Raw genomic sequence first — 20,559 nt, forward strand, 5'->3', positions numbered from 1 at the left:
GCTATCCAACGCTTTCCCTACTGTTGCACCCTCTGGAGTGGGAATAGTAATTGTTACCCCTAAGATATCCAACGCTTTCCCTACTGTTGCACCCTCTGGAGTGGGAATAGTAATTTTTACCCCTACGCTATCCAACGCTTTCCCTACTGTTGCACTCTTTGGAGTGGGAATAGTAATTTTTACCCCTTCGCTATCCAACGCTTTCCCTACTGTTGCACCCTTTGGAGTGGGAAGAGTAATTTTTACCCCTACGCTATCCAACCCTTTCCCTACTGTTGCACCCTCTGGAGTGGGAACAGTAATTTTTACCCCTATGCTATCCAACGATTTCTCTACTGTTGCACCCTCTGGAGTGGGAATAGTAATTTTTACCCCTACGCTATCCAACGCGTTCCCAACGTTTGCACCCTCTGGAGTGGGAATAGTAATTGTTACCCCTACGTTATCCAACGCTTTCCCTACTGTTGCACCCTCTGGAGTGGGAATAGTAATTTTTACCCCTACGCTATCCAACGCTTTCCCTACTGTTGCCCCCCTTGGAGTGGGAATAGTAATTTTTACCCCTACGCTATCCAACGCTTTCCCTACTGTTGCACCCTTTGGAGTGGGAATAGTAATTTTTACCCCTACGCTATCCAACGCTTTCCCTACTGTTGCACCCTTTGGAGTGGGAATAGTAATTTTTACCCCTACGCTATCCAACGCTTTCCCTACTGTTGCACTCTTTGGAGTGGGAATAGTAATTTTTACCCCTACGCTATCCAACGCTTTCCGTACTGTTGCACTCTCTGGAGTGGGAATAGTAATTTTTACCCCTACGCTATCCAACGCTTTCCCTACTGTTGCACCCTCTGGAGTGGGAATAGTAATTTTACTCCTACACTATCCAACGCTTTCCCTACTGTTGCACTCTCTGGAGTGGGAATAGTAATTTTTACCCCTACGCTATCCAACGCTGTCCCTACTGTTGCACTCTCTGGAGTGGGAATAGTCATTTTTACCCCTACGCTATCCAACGCTTTTCCTACTGTTGCAATATGTAGAGTAAGTAAATATATTAATTTATATGTAGTTTTTAATTTATTTTAAATGTGTATGTATTAGTTATTATTTTTTAAATATGTTTTAATGTTTATATTTATAATTTGCTAAATTATATGTTTTTTAAAATTATTTTTACATTATTATTAATACATTTAAAAAACGATATTTTTAACTTCGATATTTTTGTACTACTATATGTTTTTTCAATATTTTTGTACTTACCTTTATGTAGATAGAACTCCGATATTTTTGATTTCGATATTTTTGTGTCGATATTTTTGTATGTCTATATTCTGTCTGTCGATATTATGTCATAGATTCCAGTGGTATAGTGTACAGTGGAGTGTACAGTAGAGTGGTGTAGAGCGTCCTACTGTAAAGTGGAGTGGCATACAGTGGGGTAAAGTTGAGTGGCATAGAATGTAATAGGGTAGAGTGGAGCGGCGTCCAGTAGAGTGCATAAAATGGAGTGACGTACTGTTGAATAGGGTAGAGTGGAGTTGCATACAGTAGAGCGGGATACTGTAGAGTGGCATAAAATGGAGTGACGTACTGTCAAATAGCGTACAGAGAAATGTCATAGAGTGGAATAACATACAGTGTTGTGGTGTACAGTGGAGTGCCGTAAAGTGGAATGGCATAGAATGGACTACCGTAGCGTGGAGAGGCATAGAAGTGGAGTGCCGTAAAGTGGAATGGCATAGAATGGACTACCGTAGCGTGGAGAGGCATAGAGTGGAGTGACATAGAGTGGTACAGAGTGGAATAGCATACAATGTAGTGGCGTAGAATGGAATAGAGTGGGGTGGTATAGAATAGCATAGAGTGGAGTGATGTAGAGTGGAGTGGCATGGAGTGGTGTACACTACAATGGCATAGAGTGGACTGGCATAGAGTCAAATAACATAGAGTGGTGTGGCGTAGAGTGGCATAGCATAGAGAGGAAAGGCATAAAGTGGAGTAGCGTACAGCGGCGTGGCACAGTGTGGAGTAGTGCAGAGTGGAGTGGGGGCGATTGGAAAACCGTGCAGTGGAGTGGCTTACAGTGGAGTGGCGTAGAGTGTAATACTTTAGAGTGGAGTGGCATACAGAGGCATGAAGTCAAGTGACGTAGAATGCAATAGCATAGACTAGAGTGGCGTAGAATGGAGTTGCGCACAGTCAAATAGTGTAGAGTGGAGTGACTTAGAGTGGAGTGCCGTAAAGTGGAATAATGTACAGTGCTTTGGTGTACAGCAGAATTCCTTTTTATCTAGTCTGAAGAATAACATCTTTTATCATGTGAGGACAAAGCAGATCGCGTATAAAAATGAGAGCATAACCCCCCTGGACCATTTACCTGATAGGAATTTGTGACCTCTAGGTTACACAAAGAACTATAACAAATGTAACACATGGATGAATCAACTGAGCCATCTTGCTAGAATTTGAACCCTTGCTGCACAGATGGCGTACTTATACTGCTTCTAAACTGCAAAACTGTAGAAACAAGTTGCATGTACAAAATGCAAATGTGTGTGTATTTGAAAGAGGCTACTCCAAAGTGGTAAGTCACTTTATCATGGGTAGGGCTTTAAAGCTCCGGTATGTTAAGGAATAGCAGATTAGCGGGTGAAATGCCTGGCTGGATTTTGTATGCATGTGTGCAGGAACTTATTTGGCTGGAGAGCTCAGGACAGGTTGGTTAGAAAGCGGCAGAGTCTGCAGTTGAAGGGGCTAATCGAGAATACCTAAAAGGCCCAAATGTTGCACAGACGAGGGGTAGAGATTTTTTGGGCTCTAAGTGGGGTTCTGTCAGCTAGCACAAGAGCTTTGCTGACATTTAAGGGTTAACTGAGAGTCTGTGGGTTAGATCAGTTGCTCTGTAGTACTGGGTGATATGCTTTAACTGTTTGGGGAAGAGGTCTTGGGCTCTGGTGGTTAACAGGGTGCAAAGTCCAGCTGAGGGCCTGTGAGGACTGGCTTAGAAAAAGTGATAGTGGGTTAAGGCTTTTCAGGGTTAGGAAAGGGTATCTTGAAGACAGTTTAAAGTCACTTTGGGCTTTGATGGACCACTGAGAGTTATTCATGAAGGGCTGAGGGCAAATTAAGGATGCTTGTGGAATGGAAGGACACCATCAGAAGAGGGTTGGCAGACTTTGAGCACTGCCAAAGTACATTTGAGCAATGGCAGAATGGATCTGAAAGACTGAGTGCTTGGAGAGAGTGTATTGGGAGTGGCAGAGTTTCTCTTAGGTTGGCTAGGAACTAGCATATGTTCAAGTGAGGGGGCTGGTCAATATCTTTTTCCCTAGGTGGGGCTTGGCATAAAGAAGTTTGAAAACACTGATCAAACTTGTACAACTACTGTTGCTTAGATGGGAGTGGGAATAGTAAATGTGACCCCTGCAAAGTCGAACACTTTGGAAGTCCAACACTTCCCTACAGTTGCTCAGATTAGAGTAGTAATAGTACATTTGATCTCTCCAAAGTCCAGTAAATTTTCCTACTCTTGCTTACAACCGAATGATAATAGTCAATCTGATCCCTCTGAAGTGCAATACGTTCCCTACTGTTGATGAGACTGGAGTGAGAATAGTAAATAGGACCCCTCAAAAGTCCAATACTTTCCCTACTTTTTTGATTTTGTGCTGGGAAAAATAACTTTGACCCCTTCAAAGTAAAACACTTTTGCAACTCTTGCTCAGGTTGGAGAGGATGTAGTAAATCTAACCCCTACAAGGTTCAACCCTTTCCATATTATTGTTTACGTTGGAAAGGAAATGGTAAATTGGACCCCTCCAAAGTCCAACACTTTACAGTTTTCCTTACATTGTTATGGTAATAATATATATCCCCTTCATGGTTCCACACTTTCCCAACTTTTGCTTAGATTGGAGTGGGAATAGTATATTTTACCCCTTACAAAAGTCTATCTTTTTTACTACTTTCGCTAAAGTTAAAGGTGGACTAGAAAATGTGCCCCTACAAAGTCCATATTTTCCCTGTTGTTCTTCAGATTGGAGTTGTAATAGCAAATCTTGCTAGGATTACAGTGGGAATGTTAAATCTTACCCCTTCAAGTCTAGAACTTTCTCTCCTTTGGATGAGATTGCAGTGGGAATAGTAAACGGTACATCTCCATTGCTCAACACTTTTAACACTGATGATTTTTTGGACAGAGAATCGTAAATTTGATCCCTCCAAAGTCTAACTCTTTTCCTACTGTTCTGATTTGAGTGGGAATAGTAAATGTGACCCCGGCAAAGTCCAACATTTTCCCTAATTTTGCTTATGTTGAAGTAGTAAATTTGACCCCTCCAAAATCCAATAATTTCCATTATATTGATAAGACTGAAGTGGGAATAGCAAATCTGATACTGTAAAATCCAACACGTTCCATACTATTGGTTAGTCAGGAGTAGTAATATTTATTTTAATAGTTTTTAAAAAAATATATGTTTTTCATTATTTTTCAAATCAAATAATTTGTAAATTTTTTATTTTACACTTTTTTGGGGGTTCTTTTGTTTATTTTTTATATAATTTGCTAGATATACGCTGTTATTGTTATTCTTATTAATTAGAATTCTAATATATTTTATTTTTAGTGAGTGTTTTAATTTTTTTAAGTATATACTTTTATGTTTTTATCTAATGTTATATTATATAACATTATATGGATTTATTTTTAATTATATTATCATTTTAAACTTGAATTTCTAAAATATGTTAAATATAATGCTATACATCGTCAAAGCAGTACGTGTACCTTTTATCTGATGATATTCTGTCCCATAGTATTCTTTTCTCGCTATTTGTGTAGTTTACATACAACTATGTAAACACAATATTTTGGTTCCCGATTTAATTCACGATATTTGCATATTGCAATATTTTGACTTAATCATGAATATGTCTCACGCAAGCATTAAAAAGTTAGCCGAAATTAACATTCCTGTCAGAATTCTGCCCCACTTCTTCACTATCAAGGTACTAAACACCATTATTATAAGTCATGGCTTTCTTAATAATGTAATAATATATAATAATACCCAGATACAGCAGTGGAGATATTGTTAATTGTTATGACCCACCATTGTAAAGAAAGTTCTACGTTTTGACCAGTTAACTTTATAAGAATGCTTGCTAACATAGACCAGATTAAAGGGGAGTAAGCTTGTCACGCCATAGGCAAAGGTTTCACAGCAAAACTCACTCTGACAAAACCAGTTCAATAGAAAACATGTGCACATGTTACTTTTTAGATTAAAACCTCTTATTATTTTTTCTGTGACCTACATACTCCATCCTTCAGAATTTCTTTTCTGGAGCAACCCTTTAGTCTATGAGAAAACTTATTTGGGGAAATTGTCATCGCTGGGAAGTCATTTATCCTGACAGAGGTGCCTGAACTCAAAAACCGCACGGTATTAGCCAATACAAGCCAACACAAGCCAACACATATATAGTGCCACATGTGTTGTGAGGTACACACTGAACTGGAGACTCTGAAGCGGGATACAGATAACAACTCCAAGGATAGTTTTTCAACTTCTGTCTAACCAAGAAGCCACCACTTTCATCCTTCTTGCAAAGCCTTTTCTGGTTTCTCAAGTCTCATACGTAGGGTAAGGGCAGAAACGGTAGAGGCGTTCTACAGAGACGTTTGCTAATGAGAAGGACAGTCAACATTCATGATTCATCTTCGAGAACACCATCACATCACAATACAATCATATGGTTTAGGATCACAAACAAATGCCCAGAGTAGGTCACATTAATTTTTAAAATGAAGGACACAGCAGTTAACCCAGGGCACTAACTCATTAGTAGGACTCTTGGTTTTATGGTATTTTTTTTTTTACATTTCTATCTGTATTTAGCCATATTTATTTTTGGGCCATTTTACTGGTATTTATCTATATTTATTTTATGTTTTGAGAATAATGGAGTAGTAAAATGGCATATTTTCTCATCTTTGTAACTCCTAGACATGCTCTTATACATAGATTGTTGTTGCGTTTTAGCAAATTAAGCAGCCACATGTAGGAACACACTACACCAACAGGTACATATTAGCAATATACTTCACATATATGTGAGCATATGCCTGTATTTAAGGAAAGGACATCCTGTTTTTTAACTTCCCATGCTGTTTATATGCTCAGTTTTTACCTGGAGGTCATGAAAGACAGCATGGAGAGCCGCAAAAAAGAAGCACAATTTTCAGTATTTTTCCACTTTTAAAAATATATACAGACAGGAAAAACATTGTTTTGTGTCTGTATTTATCTGTAAAAATGTGTTAAAACAGCCAAATGGGAGCCTTACTCATTAGCCACTAATTAGTACAGTAGAGTACCCAAGGGGTTCTCTTTCACCCACTTTATCACTTTTCTATGCAGCCACAATCCAAGAGCCTTATCATCTATAGTGTCAGATGCGCATGAACTACAACTTGTTAGCAGCTCATGAGACATGGTGCAGCCAAGGACCCAGACCAGGGGGCAAAGCCCCTATTTCTGCTTTGTGGGGAAAATCTACGAATTGGCATTGTTGAACTTAGGTTGAAAGGGTACTAAGAATTAAATAATCAGGAGCAGTCGTTCAAATAAAAAATAAACGGAAACAGCCTCTATAGTGGCCTCCACCTTAATACCACAACGTGGACCACTGAGTAAGATTTGTGATTTAATAATCCATTGATTGATTGATAATAAACTAACCTTTGACTCTATTGCTGAATCAGTGAATAAATCATACAACCACTATCTTACATTAGGAGGACACATCAGCCATACAGGATTTATTTGTTTGCTTTTTAGGCAATGCCATGTGGCATTACATTGATATGCCCCAAGTCACACACACTATTTTAAATCTGATTGATACATTTGGCCCTATTTTGTGCTTATGCGTTATTCAGATATTTAATGGCAGACCCAGTGGGTCCTTCTATCATGATATGGTGCTAGTCACACACAATCCACACATCCAACTTTAAATTTGATTTAGGAATTTAGTCGCATTTTTTTTATGCATTTCTTTGAATTTTGGATTTTATCGAATACTAGATAATTGCTGCGTTTGCACTTTTTGTTTACCTGTTTTTGACGAAGGAGCCGGTCATGGCATGACATTCTTCCTGAGCCCTTCTGCCTTTTGTATTCCTCCTACTGAGTGCCATATTGATAGTAGGTCTCTGCCGAGTGCACGGTCTTGTTTATTGACATACCTCAGGGGTTTAATGGCAATTGCAGCGCATGTGCGTAGCGGGCACACCAAAGGCAAGCTCGCCTGCAACTGTCCGTGCCTGGCTTGGCCCAGGGCCAGAAATGTATATCTCTGAGTTCGGTTGCGTTAGCAGGGGCGGCTCTAGGCTCATGGCGGCCCTGGGCAGGGAGCGTAGGTAGGGGGCCCAGGGAGAGGGGTCCGGGCGCGGCGGAGCGCGGAGGTCAATGAAGAGGGGGGGGTCAGGGTGTTTGGAAGTGGAACAGAGACGGAGGCCGCCAAATCCCTGCCACTGGGGCCGCCACGCAAATATTTATCAATCCTCAGAGGATTATTATATTAAGGATATATATTGGAGTGGTGGCCCCTGGGGTTTGGTGGCCCTGTGCAGGTGCACAGCTTGCACATGCCTAAGGCCGCCCCTGGCGTTAGAGCAGACAGGCGGGAGCTTAAGTTCTCTTCCCCAGCTTCTTGCTCCCCTCCGAACTGTATAGAATATCTGGGTACGGTCCTGCCCTGTTTGAAACCTGAAATAAGCACGCCCTGGTGCTCTGGAAATTTGTTACACCCTCTATCTTCAGGTAAACAAATACAATATTCAGAGGTGCTTATCTATAACACCCTTGCGTCGCCAGTACGTCACTTTTTCCCATATTAAACAAGCCCCTAAAGGTACATTATTAAATGTTCGTTCATTGGTTACATACAGTAGATGAGTAGAACATGATTTAATTGTGGACTCTGGACTTGATTGCATTTTTTTTACCTCAAATATGGATTCAAGATTAATTAACATAGAGCAAGCTATTCCTGAAGGTTATCAGAAGTGCATATTGATCTCCCAACTAAAAAGTGAGGGGGCTATGCTTGCATCTTCAAGGAGCATCTTCATATCTCTATTTATTCCATTTCCGATGTTTCAAATGTAAAACATAAGTCCGTTTTCTTGAAGGTTTCAGGGAACTGTTATCAAATTAATCCTACTATATAGACCACCTGGTCCAGTGAAAGACTTTGTTAATTTATTAATTGTTACAATGGTCACTTGCCTGTTAAATTGTAACCAATCATTAATTTTAGGGTGTTTTAATCTACAGTTTGACAATCAGCTAGATATTAATGCTCAAACAATATGTGAAACTCTGGCGGGGCTCGCGTTGCAGTCTTCCCAAAATATGCATCCATGTGGTAGGCATGCATTGGACAAAATATTTTCCACTCCTGAGATAGTGGAATGGAAATTAAGGATATTACCATGATAGCTTGATTTGACCATAAGGTGATCCTTTTCTTGATTATAAGTCCTTATGCCAAATGCAATATGGATATCCGCCCAATGCTTCATGGGCTAGAGCGTGGAGCAACTTATACAAGACTCAGTGGAATAAAATACTAGCTGGCTCTAGAACGTACTTTAGCAATATGGGCCCTTTGAGAAGCACACGAGTAATCAATGAGTGTATTTCTGTCTCTCTTGATTCATTCATTCCGTTTTGACTTCTCTCATACATAAGGAGAACACTATCTGCACCATGGTACAATATTAATAATATGGCCACCAAATAAATCTGCAAAAAAAGGAAAGAGCATGGCGCTGGTCTAACTCTGATTTTCTGAAAGACAATCAGCTTCTCTACCCTGCACAGTCAGGCTTTAGGGGGGGTCCTCAGCACTGAAACAGATCTAGCAAAGATTATAAAGGACATGCATCCAATTCTGGACAAGGGCAGTGGCCCTACTAATCTTTGACAAGTCAGCACTTTTGACACCATTTTACATGTTATTCAGCTGGAAAGCCTGGCAGGTCCAAGTGTGGCAGGTACGGTGTAAAAATGGTTTGCGTCATTTTCACAGGGTTACAAGCAGATTATATGTCAGGACAACTTCCATTCCACCACTAGGTCAATTGGTGTGGGAGTTCCACAAAACTCTGCTGTCAGTCCCACATTCCCACATGATATGTATGTCACTCCCCTGGCAAAATTGACTGAAGTTTATATCTATAGTTTCTGCTCTTATGCGGATGCAAATGATTAATCTTGAGCTTAACAGTGTCCCAGATCTTTTTGCTTCTTGTATGACACACATATTGGACTGGATGAGGACAAATCGGTTCACCTTGAATGGTGATTAAATGGAAATGATTGTCTAGGCAATCAATCAATCAGTGTGATCTCATAACTGGTGCCCAACAAATTTGGGCCCTCCCTATTCCAGTTGGGTAGGTCAAGAACCTGCGAATTGTTTTTGACTCTAAGCTTTCTTTTCTTCCACATATAAGCAAGTTGCATGCTTCTGCTGAAAGTAATTTAAGGCTTAAAAAACGACAATGATTCATGCTCTGATTCTCTCAAAGCTTGATCATGGTAACTCTCTGCTCTTATGCAGACCTAAGTATGCCATGAGAAATCTTTAAGTTACATTAAACTCAGCAGCCAGACTTGTATTGGGACTTGGGCGTAATACTCCAGTCTCTAATCAGCTACGTAAACTTGACTGGTTGCCGATGGGAAGGAGATGCTTATTTAGGGCCTCTGATTCAGTCACACAGTGCTCCATTGCCAAAAGAGAGATCACCTATATGAAATACTTTTTTCTTAGGCATATTCCAGCCCGCACTCTGAGATCCTCCTACCAGTTTCAGTTGGCCATCCCGAGATTCAAGGAAACTAGAGCAAGAGGAAGGATGCTTGCTGTCTGGAATCATTCACAAAGAATAGAAAAGTATGTCTTTCCACCTTCTCTCCCAATGTTCTTCCGGTGCAATTTAGGAAACGTCTCAAAACCTACAAGTTCAATATCAACGTTTAAAACAGCCTAGACGTCTATCCATCCTTTATGTGCGAAGCAGGTCTTCGGAGCACCTGGACACCTCTTCTTGAGGTACATCTGTTTTGGGCCCTATAATTGTACTACTTAGACATGGTTCGCCAAATGCTGCCCCACGGGCTTGATTTTCTCCTACGTGTGCACAGGGTCAACTGGGTAGTATCGGGTGGGAGACATGTCACCACATCAATGACCGTAACAATATATTTATCATTACATAGGTAAGAAGCTCACTTTGGCAAGGCCGTTACCTTGAATTGCCTTACAGTCGCGACTGGTGTTATTTGAAAGAAGTGAGGGGTAAAGACACTCTGTGAATTTCAGCACATGAAGCCAACAAGCCTGACATCTTTTCAGTGTGCTTCTCCTCCCATGAGTTTATAAGAAGCCACATAGAGCATTTCACAACACAATCTTCACATACATTTGCTAAAAAGCCATAGATTCTAAAAAGGAAGTGATGAAATACTCCAGTATTTACATGACATGCCAATCAAGATGGCCACTTCTCGGTGTATTAATAGGTCACTTGCCCGAGAAAAATTCAGAAAAAGTTGCAAAAAGGGAACTTTTCTTTCTCAATTTCCCTAAAACATTTGAAAAGTCATAGTAATACAGGCAATCAAGAAACCCTTTAATTTTTGTAGCATCTAGCTACACTTATATAAAGCTGGAAGACGTAAAAATACATGTATCTCTCAATCTCTTGTAGTACACAGGAGGTCTAGACAGACTTTACAATCCTATACTCCTGTGCTAACGTTCAAGTTATGGAGATCTTAGAAAGGAGGACAGCATATGAATTACACCAGTGGTCTCAGACAGGAGTAACTATAATCACATAACTACTAGTTTAAATATATTTGGAAATTTCATAATTTTCTAACATACAGGATCTTGTCAGTTTATGAAAATTCAAACAATTTGATATCAAAGTCAAAACTTTATTTTTGGAAAAATAAACCGTATTCCCTTCATCAAACGTATGTTAATTAACTGAAACAATACATTTTGTCTTGAAATACCTGCCATCCATGTTCATATTAGTGGCCAAAGAGCCGATTGTCATTTTCATCAAGTACTCACATGTACTAGTGCTACACATGAATAGATTCTTCTTTGCATTCCTATGCATCACCATCTCATTGCAGGGATACCCACTATGTAAGCAAGGTCAAGACTGATTTGCATATGGCTGGGTCTAAACTGGAATGGCATGACATGAGGAAAAACAATGGATTCAACCCAGATATGTTTGATTTGTTTAGCATTTCGTCCATCTTCTGTTATTTTTATCATTATGCTAGAGGCAGATCTATACCTGGGAAGAGCACCATAATGCAGTACTGTTCAAAACGTATATTTTTGTTGAGATTTTCGCCACCCAAGCTTTTATTTAATGCGGTTCTAATCATAAAAGTGTGTTTTGAATTGAATATTAGGCATAGGCTCCAATCCACAGCTATACGGACTACCAGCAGATATTGGAATTCATGACAGGTAATTGAGGCATGGAGAAATGCAGAACTGCAATTTTAGCAGCGGTTTAAGGCTTGATGAAATTAACATACAACTCTACTAAACTTACAAAATAGCAGCGCCTGTGCCTTTATTGTGCAGTCCAATTGAAAAAGAAGAAATGTTTTCATGGAGGGGGAAACTCTGGACCTGATTCACAGTTTGGTGGATGGAGCATAGTCCATTAGGGTGGCGGAGGACATTACCTCCATCACCCTGACTGACTTTCCTCTGCCAAATTTAGAAATGGCTGCCAGCCTAGCAGTAATCTCTGTACATTGAACTAAAAGTTTGGTTGATGAGCGGCGTAGGTTTTGATGGTCGTCTACCATACTTTTAACTTTTTATGTTTTTGAAAAACAGAGATTGTGTTTGAAAAACAAAAACTAACAAACTCCATATGCTGGGGATTTTCTCCCAAGGTGCGGCGGTAATTATAGTGTTTTTCCTGCCCCTCATTGTCAGATTTATTCTGGTGGCGATGAATAAGGAAATAATTACATTACACCGTCCACCATCAATAGGGTGGGCATTGTAATGTCCTTCCTGCTGGTGGCCTCTACTCTGTTCGGCCATCATAGGAAGTATTCTGTCAAAGGAGTCAACGGGGGCTCAGTTGGCAGAATACTTCAGGCCCGTCCATTTCTGAATGAGTTTTGCTGATGGAGGGATTGGCGAGCAGGGTACTCCGTCACGTTTGCGGCGGAATATCCTGTCCGTAAAATTCTAAATCAGAGCCTTTTCTAAATAGGATACTTTAATGGTGATACAAGCTACATAGAGGATGGTTACTACAAAATGTGCATTTCAGGGAAAGGGCAGAGTCATTGTAGAACCAAGTCTAGATCTCATCACTGAGGAGGAATCAATTCAAAAGGCTTTGGGCCATATTTGTCTAAAAAAAATGCAGCAAGTCACCTTGCTGTGCTGTGTCACAGGGAAAGCGCAGGACTGCACCGTATTTATCACAATAGGGTGCATTCCTGTTTTTTCCCAGCACTGGCTCACAATGTGCTGCCTAGCGCCAACGCAGGCACCCTTGCACCATGGTGCATTGCAAGCAGGATTGTTTTTGTGCAGGAAGGAACACCTTCCTGCACAAATACAATCCCCTGAGGCATCTTCCTCTTTCTATGTGTGCTCAGGATGCAGCACACATAGAAAAAGGAAGTAATTAGGAGAAAGAAAGGTACGCCTGCCCTGGGAAGGCATAGCATTTTGGCTCATTCCCAGGCCTACCAGTAATGATATATCTGGGAATGCATGAAAATCCATGAGTGATGCGTGGGAACACCCACGCAACGCCCTTGGAATGCCTCCCTGGAGCAGAGTAACGCAACGCAGCGATTTGTGCTGTGTTACTCCATATTTATCAAGCCACTCAGAGTCATGCAATGGGGCCTTGTGTGGATTGAAAATTGCATTTTAGGGATTGCGGCGCTTTTGCACCATGTTGCGTGGTGCAAAATTAACTCAACCCCTTGATAAATATGGCCCTTAGTTTTTATTAGATGCTATTTATGCAATGGAGCCTTTATTTTGCAATGTCAAGGCTTGATTTAGAGGGAGGTGGCAGCAAGAACTCATCTGATTAGTGAACAAGTTCTTAATTGGAAGGAGAATCCACTAGACGAATTTCCTAGCTAATGGAAAAGTAAGGTTTCTGATGTAGAAACGTCCTGCAGGTTTAGTACTTTCTGAACAACATGGAAGAATTTCAATCAGCAATCAATTCTAAATCAAGATAAAACGTTTTTGTCATTTCTTAATTAGATACACATCATGGAAGATCTGAAAATTGGGGTATTCTGAAATAGCAAAAGTGAAAAGTGCATTTTATAAGGGGGGATTAGAGCACAAATAGTGATGTGCCATATGTCCAAAAAAACAACCACAAAATAGGCATTGGCATGAAAGCAGCAGCAAATCTGACTAATGTGCAAGTTGTGCAGCGAACAGACAAAGGAAGATTGAGAGCAGGTGCTAACATTTGTAAACCCCTACAAAGAGCATAAAGTCTTAATGCACCTGAAGGTCATAACCCTGTGCTGTACACAGCCAACATAAAGCATCTCCCATGCAGTCCTGTCAAAATAGACTACATTCTGGCCCTACACCAAACACCACTACTGCTGGAACATTCCAGACAGTAAGTACATGACAGAGAAGAGGAAGTGGTGGTGAGATACCATGCAAAGGAAAAAGAGGAAGCAGGGGCGTCTCCTCCATGATAATGGAAGAGCGTCGCCCCGCTAAAAAAATCGCCAGAACAGCTTAAAAATGAAATGGTAATTACGTTTATTTATTACCATTTTATTTTTCAGCAACCCATCCTGAACGGAGTGTCAGGACGGTCAATTGCTGCTGAGTGGCAGCAGGGAGCTGTGCACTTATGTTTAAAGTGTGGATGTCTCTTTATTTATTTATTTATTTATTTATGGGTTTGTAACGCGCCGGCATCACACCCGAAGGTGTATCTCCGCGCGGTGCTGTGAAGTGAACAGATCGGGGCATGCGCTCATCCTAGAACAGAGTTGTCTTTAGGCATTTCCTGAAAGCTAGATGGCTCGGGCACTCTCTAAGGGTAAGGGGAAGATTGTTCCACAGACGAGGGCCCATGATGGAGAGGGCACGACCTTCCTGTCTGGTCTTATTATGTCTAGGAATCTGTAGTAACAGCTGATTGCTGGACCTCAGATTACGGGAAGGACGGTGGTAGACAAATTTTTCGGCCAGATAGTGCGGCCCTAGGTTGTGGAGACTCTTGTGCACCACACAGCAGATCTTAAATTCCACCCGTTTCCGGATGGGAAGCCAGTGGAGGGCTTTGAGAAGGGGCAGGGATGGCGTTCTGGGGGGGGCATTGGTCACCAAACGTGCCGAGGTATTCTGAACAACCTGAAGTTTGTTAAGCACTCCTTCATTGGCTGCTAGAAATAGGCCATTGCAGTAGTCCAGGCGGCTCAGAACGAGGGCCTGGACCAAGGTCTTTCTTGTGTTGTCAGGGAGAAGGGGGAACACTTTCCGAAGGAGGCTAATAATGTGAAAGCAAGATCCCGCCGTGGTGCTGGCATGATGAGCAAGGGTGAAATCGTGGTCAAGACGGACACCCAGGTTTTTCACCACCTGTTTAGGGGAAGGGGCCTGACCCAGACTAGTGGGCCACCAGTCAGGGGTCCACAGGATTTTTGCCTCTCCAAATAACATGACCTCCGACTTTCCCACATTGCACTGGAGAAAGTTCTTGGCCATCCAGCTTGCGATCGCAGTCATGCCGTTAGAGAAAGCTTGTCTTATCTCCGGGGTAAAGGTTTTAAAAGTGAACAGCAGCTGCGTGTCGTCAGCGTAAGAGATGGGCATAAACCCGAAAGACCTCATAATGTTGGCCAGGGAGGAGACATATACGTTAAACAACGTAGGGCTGAGACAGGAGCCCTGCGGGACTCCTCTGATGATGCTGGTAGAGGTGGAACTAACGGAACCCATATTTACCTTCTGGGTGCGCTCAGTGAGAAAGCTGGTGAACCACGCCAGGGCAGATTTGTCAATGCCAATCTCCTTTAGTCTAGTTAGGAGAATGGCGTGGGATATGGTGTCGAATGCTGCGGACAAGTCCAGCAGCACCAACACCACAGACAAACCTCTGTCCAGGGACATGCGTATAGCATCCGTGACGGAGAGAAGAGCCGTCTTGGTGCTATACCTAGGCCTGAACCCCGACTGAGAATGGTCCAGACTGCCGGTCTGCTCAATGAAGCTGGAAAGGTGGTGGTTAACATGCTTCTCCATCAGTTTGCCGACAAACGGCAAAAGGGAGATTGGCCTCAAGTTGGTCATGTCCGACCAGGGGATAGAGGTGTTTTTCCTGATGGGCTTGACCATGGCCTCTTTCCACTCCAGGGGGACCAGTCCCTCGGAAAGGGAGCGATTGATCACCGTCTGAATGGAGGGACTAAGGACACTCCCAATGAGGTGCATGACACGGGCGGGTACAGGGTCCACTGGGCTGCCTGATTTAATGGTCCCAATCAGAGAGTTAACCTGATCCAGGCTAATCTCAGGGATAGAGGACAGCGCAGCGGGGCCAGCTCCGACTGTTCCGGGCTGAAGGCTGGGAGAGGGGTCCTTATTATCAACAAGTGAGCTTGATTGGGCAATGTTTCGATAAATTGCATCGATTTTATCGGCAAAAAACCCAGCAGTATCCTCACACAGTTTTTGGGACAGTGTCTCTGGGCTGTCGCAGGCGACGGGCTTGGTGAATGTACAGAGAACCTGGTACAGCAATTTAGAGTCATTACCTGCCTCAGAAAGTTGGGAGACAATGTGGGATTTACGAGCAGCTCTGATATTCCTATGATAGAGTCTCAGGGCCGAGTGATAACGGTCTTTATCGGCAGCACTGCGTGAAATTCTCCAGGACTTCTCAAACTTCCTGCATGCCTTTTTCTCCGCACGCAGTGAGTCCGAGTACCATGGTTCCTGCCTGCGGTTAGAACGCCGGTTGCAGAGTCTTAAAGGGGCAATGAGATTGACCGCAGTGTTCAAGGCACCATTGTATTTGGACAGGGCCAAGTTGGGGGAGTCAGAGGGGAGAAAGACCGGAGGTATGAAAGCAGTTTTAAAAGTGTCTGCGGACACCTTGTGCCACTGCCTGCGCCATAGCGGGAGGGGAGCAGGTTGGGGGTGTGCTTCAATGAGAGTGGGGAGGGAAAAATTAATTACAAAATGGTCGGTCCACTCCACCTGTGTTGGAGGATAACAGGTCAGGAAGTGCGTGTTGGACAGGATTAAGTCGAGGGTGTGACCGGCCTGATGGGTCGGACCTTGGTTGCACTGCTTGAAGCCCAGAGCAGATAAGTCCGCCAGCAGGTTGCGAGCTTCTGCATTGTCAGACAATTCACTGTGGACATTGAAATCTCCAAGGAGTACAAAATTAGTCCCTATACTGATATGTGGGGCTAGTGTCTCTAGAAGGAGGGTCGAGGCCTCGGCACAGGGGCCAGGGGGACGATACACCAATGCTCCCTTCCAGCAAGCTTGTAGTGTGGAACCAATTTTGAAAACCAGAATTTCAATGTCACTGGTACAGCATTGATCAAGAATGGTAACAGTGAAAGTGTCTTTGTAAATAACAGCGACCCCGCCGCCGGTCTTGACAGGGCGGTCCAGCCTAAGAATCTTGTACCCCAAAGGGATCCCCAAGGTGATAGCAGGAACCAGATGGGGTTTAAGCCAGGTCTCCGTTCAGAAACAGTAATCTGGGCGGGCAGAGTGAATTAAATCCCAAACCTCAGAATGGTGTTTCGGGAGAGATCTTATATTGCACAGTATACTGTTGCCCCTAGGACTAGGGTCCTCAGGGGTCAGTGTGCCTAAAAGGGGAGCACATGGGTATGACTGGTAATGACAGTGCTTACAAGAAAACGGGCCTCTGGGACATGGGCCAGAGTCCTGTGCGCAGCCTTTAGGCGGCGGGTGCCACAGATTACGTAGGTCATTGGAGGAATACCTAAGTCTGTCTGCTCCGCTACCGGAGGGTGCCACGGGAGCAGGGATCATGGCCCCTGGCCCCGGTTGGTCACGGACGGGCACAGACGGGCTCCTCTCTGGCTCGTCTCAGGCGCGACTAAGGCGCCCCCTGCGCGCAACCGCTGCGCGCTTGTGCGACGAGAGGGCTTAAATGCCCTGCCTGATGCAATAAGCTAGAGCGCTAACAGCGCGACAGTCTGGGTGGGGTCACTGGCTCTTCCTGTCCCGCCCTCCGCTCAAACGGCACTGGTTGCCGCGTCGGAACGGGGCGGGGCAGGGGAAGAATCGAGCGCAGGCCCTCTAAGAAGCAGGAAGTCCTAGTGAGCCCCGGTGCACCAACACAGTAATAACAGTGAGTATCACACAAATTTTTAAAAGTAGTAATCACAATTTAAAAATTAAAAGTGCAGGAGCACGCAAACAGGTACCAGGTAGTAGGGAGCGCAGAGCGCTGTAGCACTCACAGCAGATATTAAAAAGCGGCTCGGGGAGACTCTGCCACCGTCCTCCCTTCCGCAAGCTCCCGCTGCTCCTCGCTGCCTTAAATGCCCTGCCTGATGCAATAAGCTAGAGCGCTAACAGCGCGACAGTCTGGGTGGGGTCACTGGCTCTTCCTGTCCCGCCCTCCGCTCAAACGGCACTGGTTGCCGCGTCGGAACGGGGCGGGGCAGGGGAAGAATCGAGCGCAGGCCCTCTAAGAAGCAGGAAGTCCTAGTGAGCCCCGGTGCACCAACACAGTAATAACAGTGAGTATCACACAAATTTTTAAAAGTAGTAATCACAATTTAAAAATTAAAAGTGCAGGAGCACGCAAACAGGTACCAGGTAGTAGGGAGCGCAGAGCGCTGTAGCACTCACAGCAGATATTAAAAAGCGGCTCGGGGAGACTCTGCCACCGTCCTCCCTTCTTTGGCCAGCCGTCTTGCAATTGTCAGTCAGACATGTGCATTTTAAACTTCTCTGACCTAGTTGTCTTCGCCAGCTGGGTTAGACCAAGCCCAGGCCTTCAGTGCCCTTGAGAGCGCTGAGAGAGGCCCCTTCCTCCAATCCTGACTCTTTTCTCACATCATGAGAGCAGCGCCAGGATTGACTAATGCGGTTTCCTGGGTCTGGAGCTTCGAGGAGCGAAGACACCCGAGCGAGAAGAACGTCGTGGGGAAAGTCAGCAAGGTAAGGGCCTTTTTTTTAATTATTTTAATGCCACCCATATTTTGCCCGCCCCACCACCCTAAATACATGGCAGCCTCCACTGTAGAAAAGGGCTTTGAGCGTGACCAGAGCTAGATTCAGAGCACTGGACACGACCCAGCAGTAGACAGTCACCATGAATTGAGCATACTCAATTACTGAACTCCTTAGAAACATACAAGGCGACTTGAACCAAATAGCAACATACATACTTCTTTACGCTCAATGGAGAAGTGCTAGAAGAGTTGCATTTAAGTACAACTATCTCAATGGGTTTTAAACTTACCATGGCACAAGAGATATATGTCTGCCAGCAATTTCACATATCTTGCAACAAGTCACAATGCAATACTGATTCATGTAAGTAAATATGTCACTTTCTCAAACGTACTGCAACCACCCTCGCTGTGATGGTCAAAGATTATGCCAAAGTTGGTTTCCCAAATGACACAAAAATGACTGGCACGCACTGCTTGTTTCTCTGGGTCTGCAGATGATGCCATGATTATGTTCTAAAGCCAATTCCATATTTTGTGACAAGACAAAATCCCCGCCCCAAATAGCTCTTTCCGCAAGCCTTCAAATACTCTAAAAAGAACACCGAAACCTGTTGCTTTCCTTACCATCGCCATGCTATAAGCACATGCCCAAGCTCAGAATAGCCATCCACCACATGCTTGACACAGTCATATAGGAGGCATTTTCCCAGTAGTATTCACATCACCTTGGCTGACCAGCCTAGACCAATCCAACCTGTTGACCTTCTCTGTTTTCTTGATGCTTTGTTGCTCTTTCATTATGATTGTTTTCTAAGTACTTCTTTTCTAGTACTGTTCAGATGCGAGTATGAACTACCTATTCCATTTGTTTTTCCAGTTGCTAATCGGTGGATTTATGATGCTTGTTATCCAGAACACAGCTTTCTCTCTTGTAAAGTGCACTAATGCCCGCGCGCCAAGTTCGCTTAATAGACAACTATAAATAAATAAATACAACACTGCAGTCTGATATGCAACAACCACTTCTCAGTGTCCCCGCTTCTAGGGTACAAAATGACAATGCTGCATATGCAAAAGGGTATAATAAGTATAGCTTTTCACATGCACAGAATGAATGACAACCCCTAAAACAGATGTTCAGTCAACGTGCTGCCTCTTTCTATCAGCCCATGCCTCAGTGCCCAGCTGCTCGAGAACCATTAAACAAATTTCTAAACATCTGTACACAAGCCTACACATCCTCGAGATATGCTGCATGACCCACATTCTGACAATGAACACTCAGGAGAGAGCTTTTGGGTTGTTGAACAACATGGTACCAAGCCATGGTACCAGTACACCCAGGATTCGGACAGAAACAGTCTCTCTTTTCTCATCAAGGTTATGGATCTATAACACAGACCTGTTAGCTGAAAAATTGATATTGGGAAAGTTAGCAGCTATTTTAGGGGAGGAATGTGAAAACACAGATGCCAAGCTGTGCCATGTCATGTGTAACCCCTTCAGCAAACCACTTTTGTTTTAGTCAACACCATTTCAAGTGTGGATATTTTTTGGTTCATACTTACAAAGGGAAAAGTAAAACTACATGTCCCAGAATGCAAAGCCCTGCTGACTAACTGGCAAAAGCTGCGATGCATGACATAGGACCAGTTGGCTATTATCCAAAAACTACAGAAAGCCACCGCCACGCCGCATTCACATCAGAAACAGAAGACGCAAAGTAACGCACAGCTCCTTTCTCCCTACAGTGCAGAGACTGAGTGACAGGAAGGACCCAAGAAAGGGCTGGCCTCGCTCACCTGCAGGTGTTTGACTTTGCTGTGGCTGATGTAAAGCCTGGCGGTGCTGGCGGGAATGCTTTTTGGCACCTCAGTGATCCTGTAGCATTGCACTGCTCGCGTGGCCTCGCAGCTGCACCTCCGGGGGCAGCCTCCGAAGACACCAGGCAGGTGGGAAAAAATATACAGGAAACAAAACAAGCGCATCTTCCAGGATTGAAGCTTCACAACGATTCCACCAGTCGGGAAAAGCAACCCTCACCCACAATGCCACAGATTTTAAGGTGTCAGCCCTTTTATAGCACGACCTCCGATCTAGGGTTACCATGACGGGGAGCCTTTGTCCACACAAGAAGGTGACAAATACAATACACAGCTTTGACCTGGTTAAATGTTGGGAACTATTACAAAGAGCAGAGGTCCCGACCAATGATTAATGGCCTTTGTATTCGGAG

General features: G+C 43.5%; 1 protein-coding gene across 1 annotated transcript in view; it reads right to left on the minus strand.

Moving 5' to 3' along the window:
- LOC144761570 (nephrocan-like) overlaps positions 1–20,311 on the minus strand; it is a 123,303-nt gene extending 102,992 nt beyond the window's left edge. The window contains exon 1 of the mRNA XM_078646868.1: positions 20,126–20,311. Coding sequence (XP_078502994.1) covers positions 20,126–20,311 — 186 coding nt within the window. The remainder of the gene's footprint in view (positions 1–20,125) is intronic.
- Between the last annotated feature and the right edge of the window lie 248 nt (positions 20,312–20,559).

Source organism: Lissotriton helveticus, chromosome 6 (genome assembly GCF_964261635.1).
Source record: "Lissotriton helveticus chromosome 6, aLisHel1.1, whole genome shotgun sequence".
In the NCBI taxonomy this organism is placed as follows: Eukaryota; Metazoa; Chordata; class Amphibia; order Caudata; family Salamandridae; genus Lissotriton; species Lissotriton helveticus.